Source organism: Phacochoerus africanus, chromosome 3 (assembly GCF_016906955.1).
Source record: "Phacochoerus africanus isolate WHEZ1 chromosome 3, ROS_Pafr_v1, whole genome shotgun sequence".
Classification (NCBI taxonomy): domain Eukaryota; kingdom Metazoa; phylum Chordata; class Mammalia; order Artiodactyla; family Suidae; genus Phacochoerus; species Phacochoerus africanus.
In genome coordinates, this window is record NC_062546.1 from 33,816,793 (window position 1) to 33,831,679 (window position 14,887).

Here is a 14,887-nt window from a genome sequence, read left to right on the forward strand (position 1 = left end):
CTCCAGGCAGCAAGAATGGCCATGTGAAAATCCTGTGGATACTGAGCATGCAAAGCTCATCTAAATCCTTGAGCAGCCTCTCTGCCGGAAATGCTGGTACCAAAGGCTGAGGACCCCAGGCTCAAAGTTCGAGCTCTCTGATAAGATGGTATCACCCAGTTTCCATGTCCAAGCCCTGTCATCCATAGTTTGCTGTATGTGGTCCAGAGAAATAAACTAAACTTCTAGCCTTCAGTATTCCTGTCTATAAAATGGAATTTTTTTTTTAACTAGCCAAGAGACTTTGAAGACCTGGGAAGAAAAGCCTCTCTATGTAAAAAGGAGATTCCCTTTTCATTAACTTCGATGAATACCCTCAGCAGGTACTGCTGCAGTGAGAGGCAGTGGGAAAAATCTCCCCACTGGTTCCCTCCAAGCAGGCAGCTCCATTGACAAGCACCCCCTTCCATTCAAAAATCTCTTCTGTCGGTCTGAGAAAGCCAAACCCAGGGAGGAGAAAGAAAACAAGTAGCTGGAGACACCTCTGGAAGGAGAAATCCCTAGGTTAGGTGGTAGCGTGTGACAACTTTCTTTAGCTTTCAGAATGTTGAAAATGTTCTAAGTCCTCCGTGTTCCTCACTGCCTTCTGCCCATTTTTTCCCCCTCTAAGAATTTACTTCATTTTAGGATGGTTTCTGCATTTTGCTAATTTTGCTAATTTTTTTGCATTTTGCTAATCCCTGAAAATTCCACCACGCCCCCCCCCCCATCTCCCTTCCTCTTCCTCTTTCTGCCCAACCTGGGCTGCAAGTGCTGATGAGGAAACTAATAGAATAATCCCCTCTTCCTAGCATTCCTGCTGGAGACCCTGGGGCTAGGGGAGATGTGTCTACACAGCTCTCCGGGCTGAACAGGACTGCTCACCCTTACTGAGCATACTTCAGACGCTTTGCTTTATTCAAAGGCAGCCACGTTTAACAGGTGATGTCAGACTCTCACCAGTGACATGTTTATGACCACAGAAATTGCAGTTTTATGTCCAGGGTCCTGCCACCAGTGCGCCTGAACTTGGAAGCAGTTAACAGGGTTTGTGTCCCACTCTAGAAGACACTTTCTGGGTTGTTGGGTTGTTGTTGTTGTTGTTGTTGTTGTTGTTGTTGGTTTTTGTTTTTTTTTTTGACCCCCATCCCTTTGCAAACCAGAAGCCAGATTGCACCTTTGTACCCGGAAGCAGTTTGTGGTTTAAATTAACAAACGTGCTGACCCCTGAGTACCAAAAACAGTGCTGATGCGTCCACCACATGTGAATTCCCTCCCTGTTGGGTGTGGAGAGGTGGGAGGGACACCTCCAGGACACGCATGGTTTTCTAACTACAGAAAACACCAGTGGCCCTGGTCCCCTCCTCACCTTCTTTGGGGTGACATCATCTCAGAGGAAGCAAAGAGAAACCCAGCCACCAGGCACTGAGAAAATATCCAGACAAGGAGATTTCCAGATAACATCCTTAGGGGAGGGAGGAGAAAGGACAGTTCACTGAGATTTTGTTCAGGTTCCTTATTACAAAAATACCAAGTAAGATCTGTGGCTTCTCTGTCCTTCTCCCAGTTTGAGCCCCCTCTGTTGGACTTGGGGGCCCAGAGGAATGGAGGCTAAAGAGAGGAGGGTCTGTCCTGGAGACCCGCCTGGGCTGTCCCCAGCGAGCAGGGGTCAGGGGTAGTACCGATGAAGAGAGGCAGAGTCAGAACTGCAAAGGCCAAGGAGAGAAGGGATGGACTGGGCTGGATCACAGCAAAGGGAGCCCACGCACGGATCCGAGGGAGAAAACGGGGAGGGAGAGGACAAAGGTGAGGAGGTAAAGGAGGGTCAGTAGGAAGGAGGGAGGAAGCCGGAGTCTGGGAGAGCTGGAAGGAGGGACACTGGGGAAGGGAAAGGACCAAGGGACAGTGGCCCTGGGAGAAGCAGGAAAAGACTCTGGAGGACGGCAAGGCGAGGGAGGTCACGTCGGAGCAAAGATCGCGACGGGGATGCAACAGTCTGAAGCCAGAGTTCAGAGAAGCCGAAAACCCCGGCCCACGGAGGAAGCAAGGCCGTCGGACACCGGGCAGGCGAGGTCGGGGCTGGTGGGCACCTTGGCGGCGGCGAGTCTTCGGGTCCGCGTCCCGCTGCGCCCGCCGCTCCGCCACTGCCTCAGGGCTCGGGCTCGGGCTCAGCTCTGGGACGCGTGGCCCTAGGAAGTCGAGGCTGGGATGGGCAGTCCGTGTAAGCTCCCCAGGCCGTCGGGGGCCTTGCCGCCGGGGCTGGGAGGCTTCCGGTCGGCCACTGCAGGAGGAAGCACAGGGCGTCGGGTCACTGCCGTGAGCGGCGCCCAACGGAAGACCCGGGAATCATGATGCCAAGCCAGCGCGGCGATGGCGCGCTGTCCCGGGGAGCAGGGGCGGCAGGCGCTCCACATCTGGGGACTGGAAGGAGGCATCAAGACCACGCGCCCCCTCGCTCCCCGAATCCCCGTGGGCGCCCACCCTTCGTGGCCCCACGGGAGCCGCTCGCCCACTCAGCCTCGACCGCGGCTCTCCGCGCAGGGCGGGCCCGCCGACGCCCGGCACCGCGGACTCAGCGCAATGGCTTTGGCCCGGCGCCGCTCAGTAAAGAAGGCGCTGCAGAGCTGGCTAGCCCCGGGCGGGGCGGTGCTCGGATCCCGGGTGCCGCGGGGATGGAACCTGGAGCTAAGATCCCAGCACCCCGCTTCCAGATGCCCCATCTACCAGACTCCCGGGTGGCTGTCAGGTCATAGTCCTTAAAGCAGCTCAAGGCTTGCTCTGGGCTGGGGAAAATCTAGTGTGGGGGCGGGTCACCAAAACGCCCTCCTGGGAGGCCCCAGGGCGGCCTTGACCTCCCCCCCGACTTGACAGGCGGTCGCGCGTTAGGCCGCCGACAGAACTGGTTCTGAACCCGAGGCCCGAGGCCCAGATGCGCTCACCACTGTGGACACTGCGCGTCCTGGGAGCCCGTGGGCCTCCAGACTTAGTGACAGTGGACTTGCCAGATCAGGCGGCATTCTGCCCGTTGCTCTATTATTTACCGTTTTGGGAAGGGGCCCAAGTTTTGCTACTGGAAGCCAGAAAAGTGACGCCAAGATTGTGCAACCTGTTTTTCCTTTCCCAACTCCCGGGCTCTGGGCTTCTCCTACTTGAGAAGGCACAAGCTTGTTTATACCTAAAGGCGCATATTTTCAACTTTCTTTTCTCCCCCAACACGTCCTCTTTTAAAGGAGGAGCTCCTAGCAACTCAGCTTGGGGCGAGGGAGCTAGCTCTCCCGGTGGTTGCCCCTGCAGAGGCCCCCGCCCCACACTTCGCAGCGCACAGCGCTGAGGCCGCGCGCGGAAATCGGCCCACACCTCTGCGCCAGGGCACGCGCGCGCATACATCTGGTTTCACAGAGGTGGCCCAGGGGTCTGAAGACCTTTCCAGGACAGACCCCTGGCTCTCCCAGGTCTCTCAGCGCTCTTTCCTAAACACAGTTGTGGCGGCTCCGCCGACAAAGTTTTCAGACCTTTACATTCCAGCCAGTACACACACTTGGAGGTGAGGGATGTTTCTAAAGGAAAACATCTCAGGGGGAGGAGGTTTCTCAGCCAAGGGCCGGTTGCCTGAGAGACAAGCGAGAAAATGAACTCGTGAAAAATAAACAGCTGGGAGGCCAGGACCAGCTTCCACTCCACTCTAAGGAGGCGATCCTGCTGCTGAGTGTTTAGCTCTGCCCTAGTCCCTCCCCATATGCCCCCCACCTTCAGGACCCCTGGCTACACTAGTGGGTAGGTGGGGGGCTGGCAGGCTTGTGCTTGAGTTAGGCGCTCTGCAAACTCCTTTAATCTCAATGGGCAGGAATGGAGACGGGCTTTTTTTTTTTTTTTTTTTTTTTTCCAGAATATTGGGACTTTGATTTCAGGGCCACTGGGACCCTGGGGTGGGGCAGCCAGGGTGAAGATGCAGGAGATGTCAGCCTGGGGTTCTGGAAAGGGGTCTGGAAATTAATACTGAGATTGGCAACAGCGGGCTCTCAGGCCTACCCCTGTGCCCTTGTGCTCCTGGCAAAGTTTGATTTTAAGATTGATTCTTCAGGAACTAAGCCCGAGCAGAGATGCTTAGAATAAGCTGCGAGTTATCGCTAACGAATACAGAAAGTACATTTTCTTTGAAAGGAGGCCATAACTTATACATTTGATTTCCAAATCTTTTGTCTTTCCAAAACCTAGCTGGGAGGGGTTTTAAAACCTTGAGGGTTTGAGGTTTCTGAAAACTCTCTGTAAATACCATTTGTATCAGGGAATGTCTGATGGGGTCAGTCACCTGTCTGGGAGGGGAGGGGAGGGGAGGGGAGGGGAGGGAGCTGGTCTAGCCTTGGATAGTGTTGAGATTCCTAGAATATTGGCCCTTCTTACTTGTAAATGAAGTGAAACTTTCCTATTCTGTCAGCTCTCAAGAATTAAAGTTTCCTTTCACCGATGGGAAGTGTAAATCACACTTTCTTGCCTAAATAATAGGGAACTCACACTCACTACACTTCACCAAGATAAAGTTAGTAAATTGTAATGTGTAAATTGACATTTGAGTAAGCTTATCTCAGGAAAACAGTTCATGCTCATTTGCACCTGATTTGGAGCATATATTGAAATGTATGTATATACATATATAAAATAGAGTATATATTGTGTATATATTGTCCGTGTGTGGACTAGGTGATCAAAACCTTTTTTTTTTTTTTTTACTGAGCATTCATGATATTAAATTGCTTTCAGTAAAGAAACTGTTTTCTTCCTGAAAACAGTTCAATAAATGCTATTCCTACTACTCCTATGAATTGAACAATCAATGATAGTAAACTGTCTTATGGGACAGGTTTCTTTAAAGATAATTTCTTAAGCAGTGATCAGAAAATTAAAGGCAGTGATTCATATTACTTTACTTTGTAATTTTTCAAAGATCATTTGGGGGATGGGGGGCTTCTTTGAAGTCTGTTTTTTTCTGCCAGTGAGAAAAGAGTAAAAATCCATAACCCAGGTAGGTATGTAACTCTCATTATTTATATGTTCTTGTTCAAACACAAACACTTGTATGCCAGCTGGAGAAATCATTTTTAATGATTGGCCTGATTTATTCGATGATCCTTTTACCTGGATCTTTCAAGAACTGTCAGAACCAGGAAATTGCTGTTAATTTAATAACGAATGAAGGTAATTATTGCTGCGGATTTTGGACACGGGTGGCATTTTTTTGTTTGTTTCATAATAGGAAGTGAAAATAATGGCTAAAGGGACAGGAATGCCAGTGTCATTCAGTGGCTCTGTGTTTCTGAAAGGGAAGTAACTTCTAAAGAAAATCAACCACCAATGAGCCTCTCCCTCAGATTAACTAGTTAGCTTAGAACTCAGAACTCTATGTCTCAACTTTGAATTGTCACCTTCATTTCATAATTTGTTTCTATGGCAGCAATTGAACCCCCAACCCCAACCCTGGGGGCAGAGTGGATCTGCTAGAAAAGGACCACGCAGCTCTAAAGACAATGAATCCTTTTTCTAAGTCTTCCTTCTCCTTGGGATCGGCCCTGGGGAAATCATTTAAATTTGTGGATAAGCTTTTCTAAATCAAATGAAGAATCTGCTTAGTTAAAAGATTAGTATAATGAGTGTAATTCAGTAAATTTTATTTCAATTTCTAATTCAACAGGCAACCTCCAGTTTCAGAAAACAAGTAGATTCAAGGCCAAGGACCAGGCCCTGAGCTAAAGAATACCCCGGAGACCCCTTATCTGTCCTTAAAGAGAAAGCTCAAAGGAGCTGATTCTGGATTTTAAATTTTCCTTTACTTGTATTTTCCTGTAAATGAACAATTGGCTTTCCCTATTATTTAAATTAAATCTAAAGCTTAAAGGAGTTCTGGGAGTCTCTATGTACAAAAATATCGATAAACTCATGGTTCAACACAATAAAATTGAGACTGTTTAAATGTTTAAAAAAATAATGTTTAAAGGAGTTCTAATTCTCAATATTTGTAAACTGATATCCCAGAATGTTTGTGCTCTAAAAAAAGGTGAAAAAAAAATTTAAATCCATTCCTCCACTTGACTGCCAATGATGGCATCTTTACTGCCCCTCCCCCATTGATCAGGCTAGTGTGTCTCAGGGAAACTATGAAACTACTCGAGAAAAAAGGAAAAAAAAAAGCTTTTTGCCAGGGTGTCACCAAAGAGGAGGCCTGTTTGCTCACCCAACACCACCTGTCCCCACTTCTGCCTTCCCCCACGAGGCGGATCGGCCGGTAAAGATCGGCTGGTAATCTTGCACTTTCCCGTGCCCAAGGCTGCCCCCGGAGTTTGTGCCCAGCCTCCCTTGGCTGCTGAGGCGGCCCCCCTACCCCGTGACTGAAAGGAGGTAGTTGCAGTTGCAAATTTCTAGTGCTCAGAACCTAAATGAGACAAATTCTAAATGAGCAACTCCAGCCAATCCTTTTCCCAGCAAGGAAAATGCGGATTCAAGGGCAATTAAACTTTTCTCAAGTTATAGGAAGAATTAGAACCCAAAGGTCAGGGGAAGAAGATGCCCCTGACACTGCTGCCCATCAGTAAATATCTCAAATCTGTTAGCTGGCTTATCAGAGAGAAGATTTATGAAGGAGGAGGAAGAGGCAGAACTCTCAGCCCGCATTTCCCACAGACAGAAGGACCCCAAACAACCACGCAGAGTTCAAAAGAGTCTAGACTTAGAGACGCATGATTGAAACGCACTCTCTCCTTTCCCAAAGGATGTGTTCAAGAAGATGAATACAAGGGAAGACCGGGGTGGAGGTGGGGGGAGACCTTGGACGTGGAAGAAACAGATGGGCAGTGCCTGGAAAGGCCAGGTGTGGTCCTGGGCCAGAACAGGTCCAGCCCCACCTGTGGGGTTCAGGTGCCACAGCAGATCCTCCCCAGAAAGTGCAGCTCCAAAGGCCATGAATATGTGAGCTGAAGGGTGCCCTCTAGACCCATCCACCGACGGAGAAAGGAGACCCAGAGAGGGACTCTTCTTTCTCCATGCAGGTTGGGTTTCAGTCCTGGGGCCTCTCTGAACTTCTGCCTGCCTTTCTAAGGACAGGGCATGCACCTGTTAGAAATCAATCCGCTCCAAGAAGTCACGGGCTTAAAGTGGAATCTGGAGAAAGAATTGGTCCTGGTAGCCATGCCAGCCTCTCCCTGTCACCCTGTCTCTTTGTGTCTCCGTCTCTCTCTCCTTTCTCCCTTTGCACCCTTCCTAAACTGAGATAGCAGTTTGAACCCCTCCCGCCTGCGCCCCTCACCTTCTCGGCTGGGATGCTTGAAGGTCATGGCTGCAGCGAGCTCCCCGCCGTGCACGGTGACGCCGGCCCCAGGGGGCGCCAGCGGGGGACCCTGCGCCGCCGGAGGCCACGGCGGCCCCGGGGCGAGGTAGCCGCCGGCCGGCGAGCTGTACACGCCGTGCTGGTTGGAGGCCGGGTAGGCGCAGGCCGGGAGGAAGCCGCCCACTGCGGAGAGGCCGGAGGCCGACTGCGGGGAGAGAGCGACAGACAGTCAGCAACCGGCAATGCCGCCGGCTCCACCAGCCCAGGCCACCACCGCGGTGGGGGATCCCCATTCCCCCTGCTGTCCCCGCAATGATCCCCACGGGCAGCCTGGCCTCTCACTCTCCTGGTAAGGACCCAAGCAAAGTGATGTCCATTCATATTGTTACAAATAATAATAAAAGGTGTTCGCCATCCGGGATTTAGAGAAAGGGAGTCAGCCTTCAACCTTTTGTGTTAATGGGGCCAAGCTTTTTTTTTTTTTTTTAGCAAAAGTGTCTTGGCAAAAGAAAAATCAGTGTCCTCAAAAGCGGCCTTCCCCAAACCAGCATGTCTAGAAAAGGAGAGAAATACGCTACTAACAGAGCCACGGATGGGGGACGGGGGTCTCTTCTCTTTCTCCCTACCCCCAACTCTTCGGCTCCCCCGATAAGGACACCTCCTTCCCCGCCGCTCGGGTGGGTACCTGAGTGTATTTAATGTCCGCCTCCAAGGCGGGTTTCTCGAGCCCATTCACGGAGGGGCTGGCGGGGAAGGCCGTGCGGTTCACGCCGGCCCACTCTTCCATCTTCGGGGAGTAGGCGGCGCCTTCGCTCCCCGCCAGGGCCCCTGCGGGGGACACAGGACGGTTGAACAGTGGCGTCTGGATCCGCACTGGGCGCACGCGCAGACCCCCAGCCCGACCTGCACACGCGTGCCCACCAGCGCCAGGTCATATCCAAGGCGCATCCCAGGCTCCCTGGTACCTCCGAGGGTCAGACGCCCGAGGTGGGGGTTTCGCTTTCGCTGCCAGCCGGGCAGGCAGAGCGAGGCTGGGCCTGCTCCTCGCTCCTCCCAGCCCCTCGACCCGCTTCCCGCGAAACAGGAGGTGTCGGGCGGAAGGCGGCCTGCAGCTGCAGCCAAAGCTGGGCGCCCTCGGCCCAAAAGACCTTTCCACTGTCCAGAAGCGGCTCCCCAAAAGGTCCAAGTTCAAAACCACAGGGGGCTCAAGACAGATGGGTTTCTCAGTCGACTGGAAGACTTTTCCACTCAGAACTCCCTCTGGAGACATCACGCCTCTCCCCAAAAAGGCGTCATCCCAGCCACCCAAGAGCAGCCGTGGGACACGTCTGCTCCTCGTATATGTGTGCGCAGAAAACCTAGAGAAAGCTCCAGATCTGAGCTCAGGCCTGGCGAGGTCATCTCCCAGCCGGCTGCCCGCAGGCGCTCCATGCAAAGCTTTGGCCGGCTCAGGCTGGATTTGAGCCAGAGGAGAAACAAAGCATGTGCGAGGCCAGGAGGCACCCCGCGGCCACCGGGAGCTAAGCCTTCAGTTTCCTTACCACCGCCTCTCCTCTCTCTTGGGCTACAGTGAATTTTGCCTCTTACCCTCCTGCTGAGTCTGCCTACCTAAGAACCCGCCATCCTCTGGCAGGCTGCTGGGGGCAGGGGACAGTTTGAAGAGGCTCAGGATCTGGTCCTGGAGGCCCATAAGTTCTTCCCCAGCCTGTACCAAGGCCGGCCAAAACTGTCCCTCCTCTCGGAGTCCCCTCCCTCTGCACCCAGAGAAGTGACCGGTGACCGGCAAATCGCTGGGAGTTCAATTAATTACAGGCCAAAGGCAAATCCTAGGAGATTTCACATCCTATAGGTGCCTATATCCTGAAATCTCAGCTCCAGAACCTGCATTGCCAACAGGCCTGCTGGATATCCAGGCCAGTCGGCAAAACCCAAAACCACCAGCTGTCCCCCTAGCCTTTTACTTTAAGGGCCTTTGGGGCCTGGATGAGACAAAAGTCTTTGGGGACCGGTGAGGGATCCCGAAAGATCAGGATCTTAAGAAAGGGTCGCAGAATTGACTCTGTGGTTTGTTTGGCTTAGATCTGCTGATAGGGGTTTGCATACTTTTTGCAAGAATGAAAAGGCGCAATTTCAGGCCTCCGAATTTGTGGTCGGCGATTGCTCTTCCATTTGGGAAATATTTTCCATATTTGTCATAAAAAGTTCAAGATGTCCGAGGACTCCCACAGAAGGCCACGGACCCTCAGTCTCCCTGGCCAGCCCGGACCCCTCCCCTGAGCCAAAACCAGTTTGAGGAAAAATGGCGAGAGTGACCCCTCACCCGAATGTCTGCCCCCCCCCATTTCTGCCCCTTTCAGGAAGGGTACGGAAGGCCGGCACGACTGACCTGTTTGCTCCATAAACGTCCGGATGCCCAGGATGTTGCTGACGGAGTGAGCCGAGGGCCATGAACGGGGGATGCTGACGTGGCCCGCCGTGCCGGGGACCCCGTGGTGGCTGCCCATCTTGGCGCCCGTGGGAGACACAGGGCTGGGGTAGGGATACTGGTAGATGTGGTTGTAAGGCAGAGCAGGCTGCGGCGGCGGCTGCTTGCTCGCCTCGTAGGGCCCGGGCTGAGCCAGGCTGCCGATTTTATTGCGCAGGATGCGGCTGATGGAACTCACAGAGGGCACGTTGTACTTGTCGCAGACGCCATCGGCCAGCAGCCGGTCGCGGATTTCCCAGGCAAAGATGCCGGGGTCGCCCTGCTTGTAGTCCCGGATGTGCTTGACCACGTTGGGAGTGGTGACACGGGGTTTGCTGCCCCCGATGGCCCCGGGCAGGATGGAGCCTGTCTCGTTGTAGCGCGCCAGGATCTTGCTCACGCAGCCGTGGGAGACGCGAAGCTGCCGGCTGATGTCACAGGGTCGGATACCCAGCTGCGCCAGCTCCACGATGCGCAGGCGGATGGCGTTGGGCAGGGGCCGGCCGTTGACAAACACACCGCCCAGCTGATTCACCTCGCCGTACGTCTGCTCTGCGGACGCGCCCGACGAGAGTGAGGGGAGGGGAGAGAACACCGGCGGGTTAGCCGAGGGTGGTCTTGCGGGGACAGGGGCTGCACCCGGGGCGCCTCCGAAGGTGACCGGTGGGTCCTCTGAGTCAGAGCGAACGGACCGGGGCCGGCTCCGGGAGTGGGCAGGGGCGCAGGCGCCGCGCGCTTCAGCCCTCCGTGCCGTTTCGCGACTTTTGACGCGTCTACTTGGGACATCCCCTCCCCGCGACACGCCGAACGCCCCCCTCCCCGGGACTGGCGGCGTGCGGAGAACGCGGCTGCTCAGGGACCCGGGCTCCCGGGCACGGCGGGCGCGAGGGAAGGGAGGCGCCGGGACACCCCCCGCCTCCTCCGCCTGCCCCTTACCCATGGCGCGCGGGCGGGCCAGCTGCCTGGCGCCGAGGCGGCCGGGACTGGGCCCGGCGCGGTCCGGGAGAGCTCGGGCGCCGCAGCCGCGGGAGAGGCATAGAGGGAGGGCGCGCGCGAGCCGAGAGCCGCGGCGGCCGGGCCGCGGGCTGGAAGAGCGCCGGGCGCCGCCGCCGAGCGCGCTGCCGCCCGTCCCTGGGCCGGCCGCCGCCGCCGCCGCCGCCCGCTCCCAGGACACTCTCCACGCCCGCGACCCCAGGCCTAGGGTGAACTTCATCCGATTAGGAGAAATTCGTCTGACCGGGAGGCTGCGGAGAGCGGGGATCAATTTGACGTGTCCTCCACGTCAATCTCGGCAGTCACGCCGGAGACGCGCGAGTTGGCAGCTCATTGGTTCCCGTCACCGCGCCCCGGCGGCCCCCTCCCCGCCCCGAAACCCTACCCCCTTCTCGCGTCCTCCCCCCCCTCGGCCCTCCTTCGGAACCCATCCCCCTACACACACACACACACACACACACACACACACACGCACACGCACACGCACGCACACACACACACCCAAACCCCAGCTGGGCCTGGGACCTTCCACTTGCTCTACTCCCCTTGAAGCCCCTTACCCCCTTGTGTTTTGAGAATGATGGGTTACTCGGTTCAAACTGATGAGTATTTATTAGCACTAGTACTAGTTTTGGTTTTAGTTTTATGACTCACCTCCGCTGCCATAACTGCTAAAACATCCCAGGATTAAAGTGAATCTGGGCAAGGCGATGGGTGCGGGGCAGGGGAAGAGGGGTGCCAGCGCCCCAGCTCCCCCCCCAACTCCTGGGCAACCAGTGGGAACCCAGCTTAGAGCAGAGCCCCTGTGAGGAGGGCTCAAGACACTTTCAGTGGAGTGACTCCTGCCTGTCCCATTTCTGGATGACACGCCAATCTCACTCTCAAAAAATATCTGCAGTGTTTAACATCCACCCATTTGGGGGGGGGGTAGTGTGATTTCAGTCATGCAAGGGGCACATTCTAAATTCTGTCTTTCTGCAAAAAGGCCCACCCTTTTGAACTCATTTCTCTGAGAGGTGACACAGGACTCAGGTGGGAAAGGATTCTGACCTGCTGGCCCCGGAACAAGGACACCCTCCTCCTCCCCCCTGACTGGACCCCAAGGGCATCCTGGTGGCGCCAAAGACCCCATGCTGTAGCTCCTGCTCTAGGCCTGAAGGACAGTTCTTTTATCCCAAGCCAGAAGCCCGAACCCTCCCAAGCTGAGCCGGCTGGCCTCACCTTTCAACCAGCATCCTTGGCTTCCAGGAGTCTTTGTTAAACTACTGAATGGTCCTTTCCCCTTCATATAAGCAGGGTTTGCACAGCCCTGAACTCTTTGGCCTCAGCATTAACTCTTTCCTCTACATTTACCTTGCATCAACACCAAGTTGTAGATTTCCCAGGGTGTGGTGGGCCCTAACTGTGACAGGCCCAAAGGAAACTTCCAAGTGGGGTCCAGGAGAGAGCAGGTGAAGGGAAAAGGCTCCTAGTTTTGTGCTGAACTGACTCCCAGGCCAGGACCTGGGGGTTTTGAACTTTGGGCCAGTAAGAGCAAAGGGCTTTGGGCTGCATATGGAATAACAGGAATGGGCCCTGAGTAACAGGAAGGGGTCTAGGAAAAGCCCTGGTTCCCAGGACTACCATGCACTCCTCAGGAGGAGGGAAGAGCCCCTCCACCCCTGAGCTGGGGGTGGGGGGAGAGTGGCTCAGAGCTCCTGCACAATGATGCTGATGGAGGCACAGATGGACCCGTTCAGTTCGGCCTTGAGAGCAGTGACCACCCAGTCCCTGACTCCTTTCTCTCCGCTGCGGGACCTGAAAGCGTCCTAAGCCACCTGAATGTGTCAATTATGGGCTGAATTATAAATCCCGGCCCTTAGGAGGGAGTGCTGCAGGCCCCAGCAGATAACTCCAATAATTTTCCCCGGAAAAAGAATACCCGAGTTCAAAAGAGGTGAACTCCCACAGCACACAAAACATATTGCAGCCTCGGCCTCCAGGTGCTTCAGGGAGGACGCAGGGAATGGGAAAAGGAGAGGCAGTACAAGGGTGAGAGGTGGGGGCTGTTTGGAAGTTTAGGCCGGTCCAGGACTGCACAGGGTCGGTGTTGGGAAAGGGGAAAGGGTGGTTTGGACTTAGGTGGGCAAATGGGAAACAGGAACTCTGCAAGGGCGCAGAGCAGAACGCTGAGCACTCAGTGGACCTAGGGCTCCCGGAAGCCTCGGGGAGTGGGATGCGCCCCTTCAGTTCTCTCCGGGTGGTTTGGAACCAGTTAGCCCTTGAGCTAGACTTTCGTTGCCTGAATTTCGAGTGGGGTGCCAGAAACCAAAAAATTTTATTCCTAGACCTGGGAAACTCAGCTCCCATAACCCCGGGGGCATCCTCAAGATAAGGCGAAGCAGCTCCAGCCATTTCTCCCCGCTGTAGTCGCGCTCTGAGAAGAGCAAATAAAGCTAGGGTGCCGCGATGGGAGCTGGTTCGCTCCAACTGTCCTGTCGAGGGAGCATCCCCCTATCTGTGCCAGTAGACCGCGGGGCGCGGGCAAGGAGGTGCAACCCGGGACCCAGGACGCATGTTTTCCCCTCAGCCCTTCCGGAGCAGGAGGAAATACCAGGAGGATTGCGCCCGGGGATTCTCTGGGGTGCGGGAGCCCGCCAGATCTTACTTGACATCCCATATCCCTCCCACCCCTACCCCTCTGAGCCTTCAGTTGCCGGCTGCAGGACCACACAGCGCTGGCTGCAGCCGGCTCCCGGCCCGCCACGAAAATGCTTACAGTTTGTCGCCCCCTGTCGGCCCGCGGCTCGGCTCCACCGGCTGCTGCGCGGGAGGCTGGGCTGGGGGTGAGGTGGCCCAAAGGTGGGCTTGCAGAAGTAAAGGAAAAGTCTTTTCCTCCTCTCGGGATACAGCTTGGTCTCCTCCATGGCCGGGGGCGGCGACGAGGTCGGCGCTGAGCGCGCGGAGGTAAAAAGCTCGCTGGGCTGGGTTTGACTCCGCTGTTTTGAGCGCCCAGGGCGCGCAGCGTGGAACAAAGTGCAGAGCGGCTCCCGCGGACGCGCAGCCGCCAAACTAAGGGCGCCGGCGGGGACCAGTGAGACGACGCGTCCAGCTGGGACTGGACGCGGGGAGGGCGGAGGATAGATTCGAGGGTCCCTGAGTAGCCTCGGGGACTGATGCAGGTTTCCTGGGGCAGAAAAAGGAGAGGCAACTCCTGCCAAAAGCGTGAAGCAAAGATGCGGGAAGAGGTGCCTCCCGGGGGCTGCGGGTGTCTCTACTACGGTTTGCCGCCTGAGCCCAGCACCTGAAAGTTAAGGCTGCGAGATAGAGGTTCTGGACAAAGTCGTCCTTTACGTCTTCTGCGTCGCTTTGATTTTTGGTGGAAATGTTTCGGGGAGTTATTTGAGTGCAAAAGAATGTGCAGGTCGTTCTAGGCCCGGGTGTCCCTGGAGCCGCGCATTGCAATGGCTTCAGAAGAAACCTAAACCGTTGTAAGTTAGTCCCATTCAGGGGCCGCGGGGCTGAAGAAGCCACCACCCGGCCGGGCGCCCTCCGGGTCGGCGACCGGGAAGAACTAGAGCGCAGAAAGCAGAGGCAGCATCTCCCTCCGAGGAGGCTCAGGGGCCTCGAGGCGCTGACGAAAGACGAAAGCCGGTACCCAGCCCCCTCCCAAAGGGGCCGCAGGACCAGCGCGGGCCCCGAGACAGCGAGCTGGGACGGATCCCAGGTCCTCTCTCGGGCCGGCGCCCCCAGGCCTGCGAGCCCGCGAGCGCTCCGGGGGAGTCCTGGCTCCGCGCAGGCCCCGCGCTTTCGCTGTGATTTTAAGAGCACTGTGCCGTGGGTCGTGTAGTTGGAAAGCAAAGTCAAGCAAAATTGCTTCACTTTCTTTTAAAATTTGCTTTTTAAAAAACTAGGGCAGGCTACAAACGCACTTTATGCACCAGGTTATATTGTGCCCCCGCGACACACACACACACACACACACACACACACACACGTTTTGTAAAGGTGATCCTGCACACCACCCTTAAAAAATAGTAACGAGTAGAAACTACCGATGTTGTGCAAAGGGACTGGCGGCGTCTTGGGAGCGAGCGCTAGGACGCAGGTTACATTCC

At 55.4% G+C, this 14,887-nt stretch overlaps 1 protein-coding gene across 1 annotated transcript; it reads right to left on the minus strand.

Annotated features, from left to right (window-relative positions):
• Positions 1-771: 771 nt before the first annotated feature.
• PAX1 (paired box 1) lies at positions 772-12,025 on the minus strand. The gene is made up of 5 exons (XM_047770195.1): positions 12,012-12,025; positions 9,720-11,041; positions 8,019-8,161; positions 7,313-7,538; positions 772-2,299 (listed from the first exon to the last, which is right to left on the minus strand). The coding sequence occupies exons 1-5, from the start codon at positions 12,023-12,025 to the stop codon at positions 2,208-2,210; spliced, it is 1,797 nt and encodes a 598-aa protein (XP_047626151.1). The 3' UTR covers positions 772-2,207.
• Positions 12,026-14,887: the final 2,862 nt, after the last annotated feature.

Coding starts and splice junctions, on each gene's coding strand:
- PAX1 (XM_047770195.1), bottom strand. Junction 7,539..8,018: donor CGGACATTAAATACACTCAG/GTACCCACCCGA, acceptor CTCTCCCCGCAG/TCGGCCTCCGGCCTCTCCGC. Junction 2,300..7,312: donor CAAGCATCCCAGCCGAGAAG/GTGAGGGGCGCA, acceptor TTCCTCCTGCAG/TGGCCGACCGGAAGCCTCCC.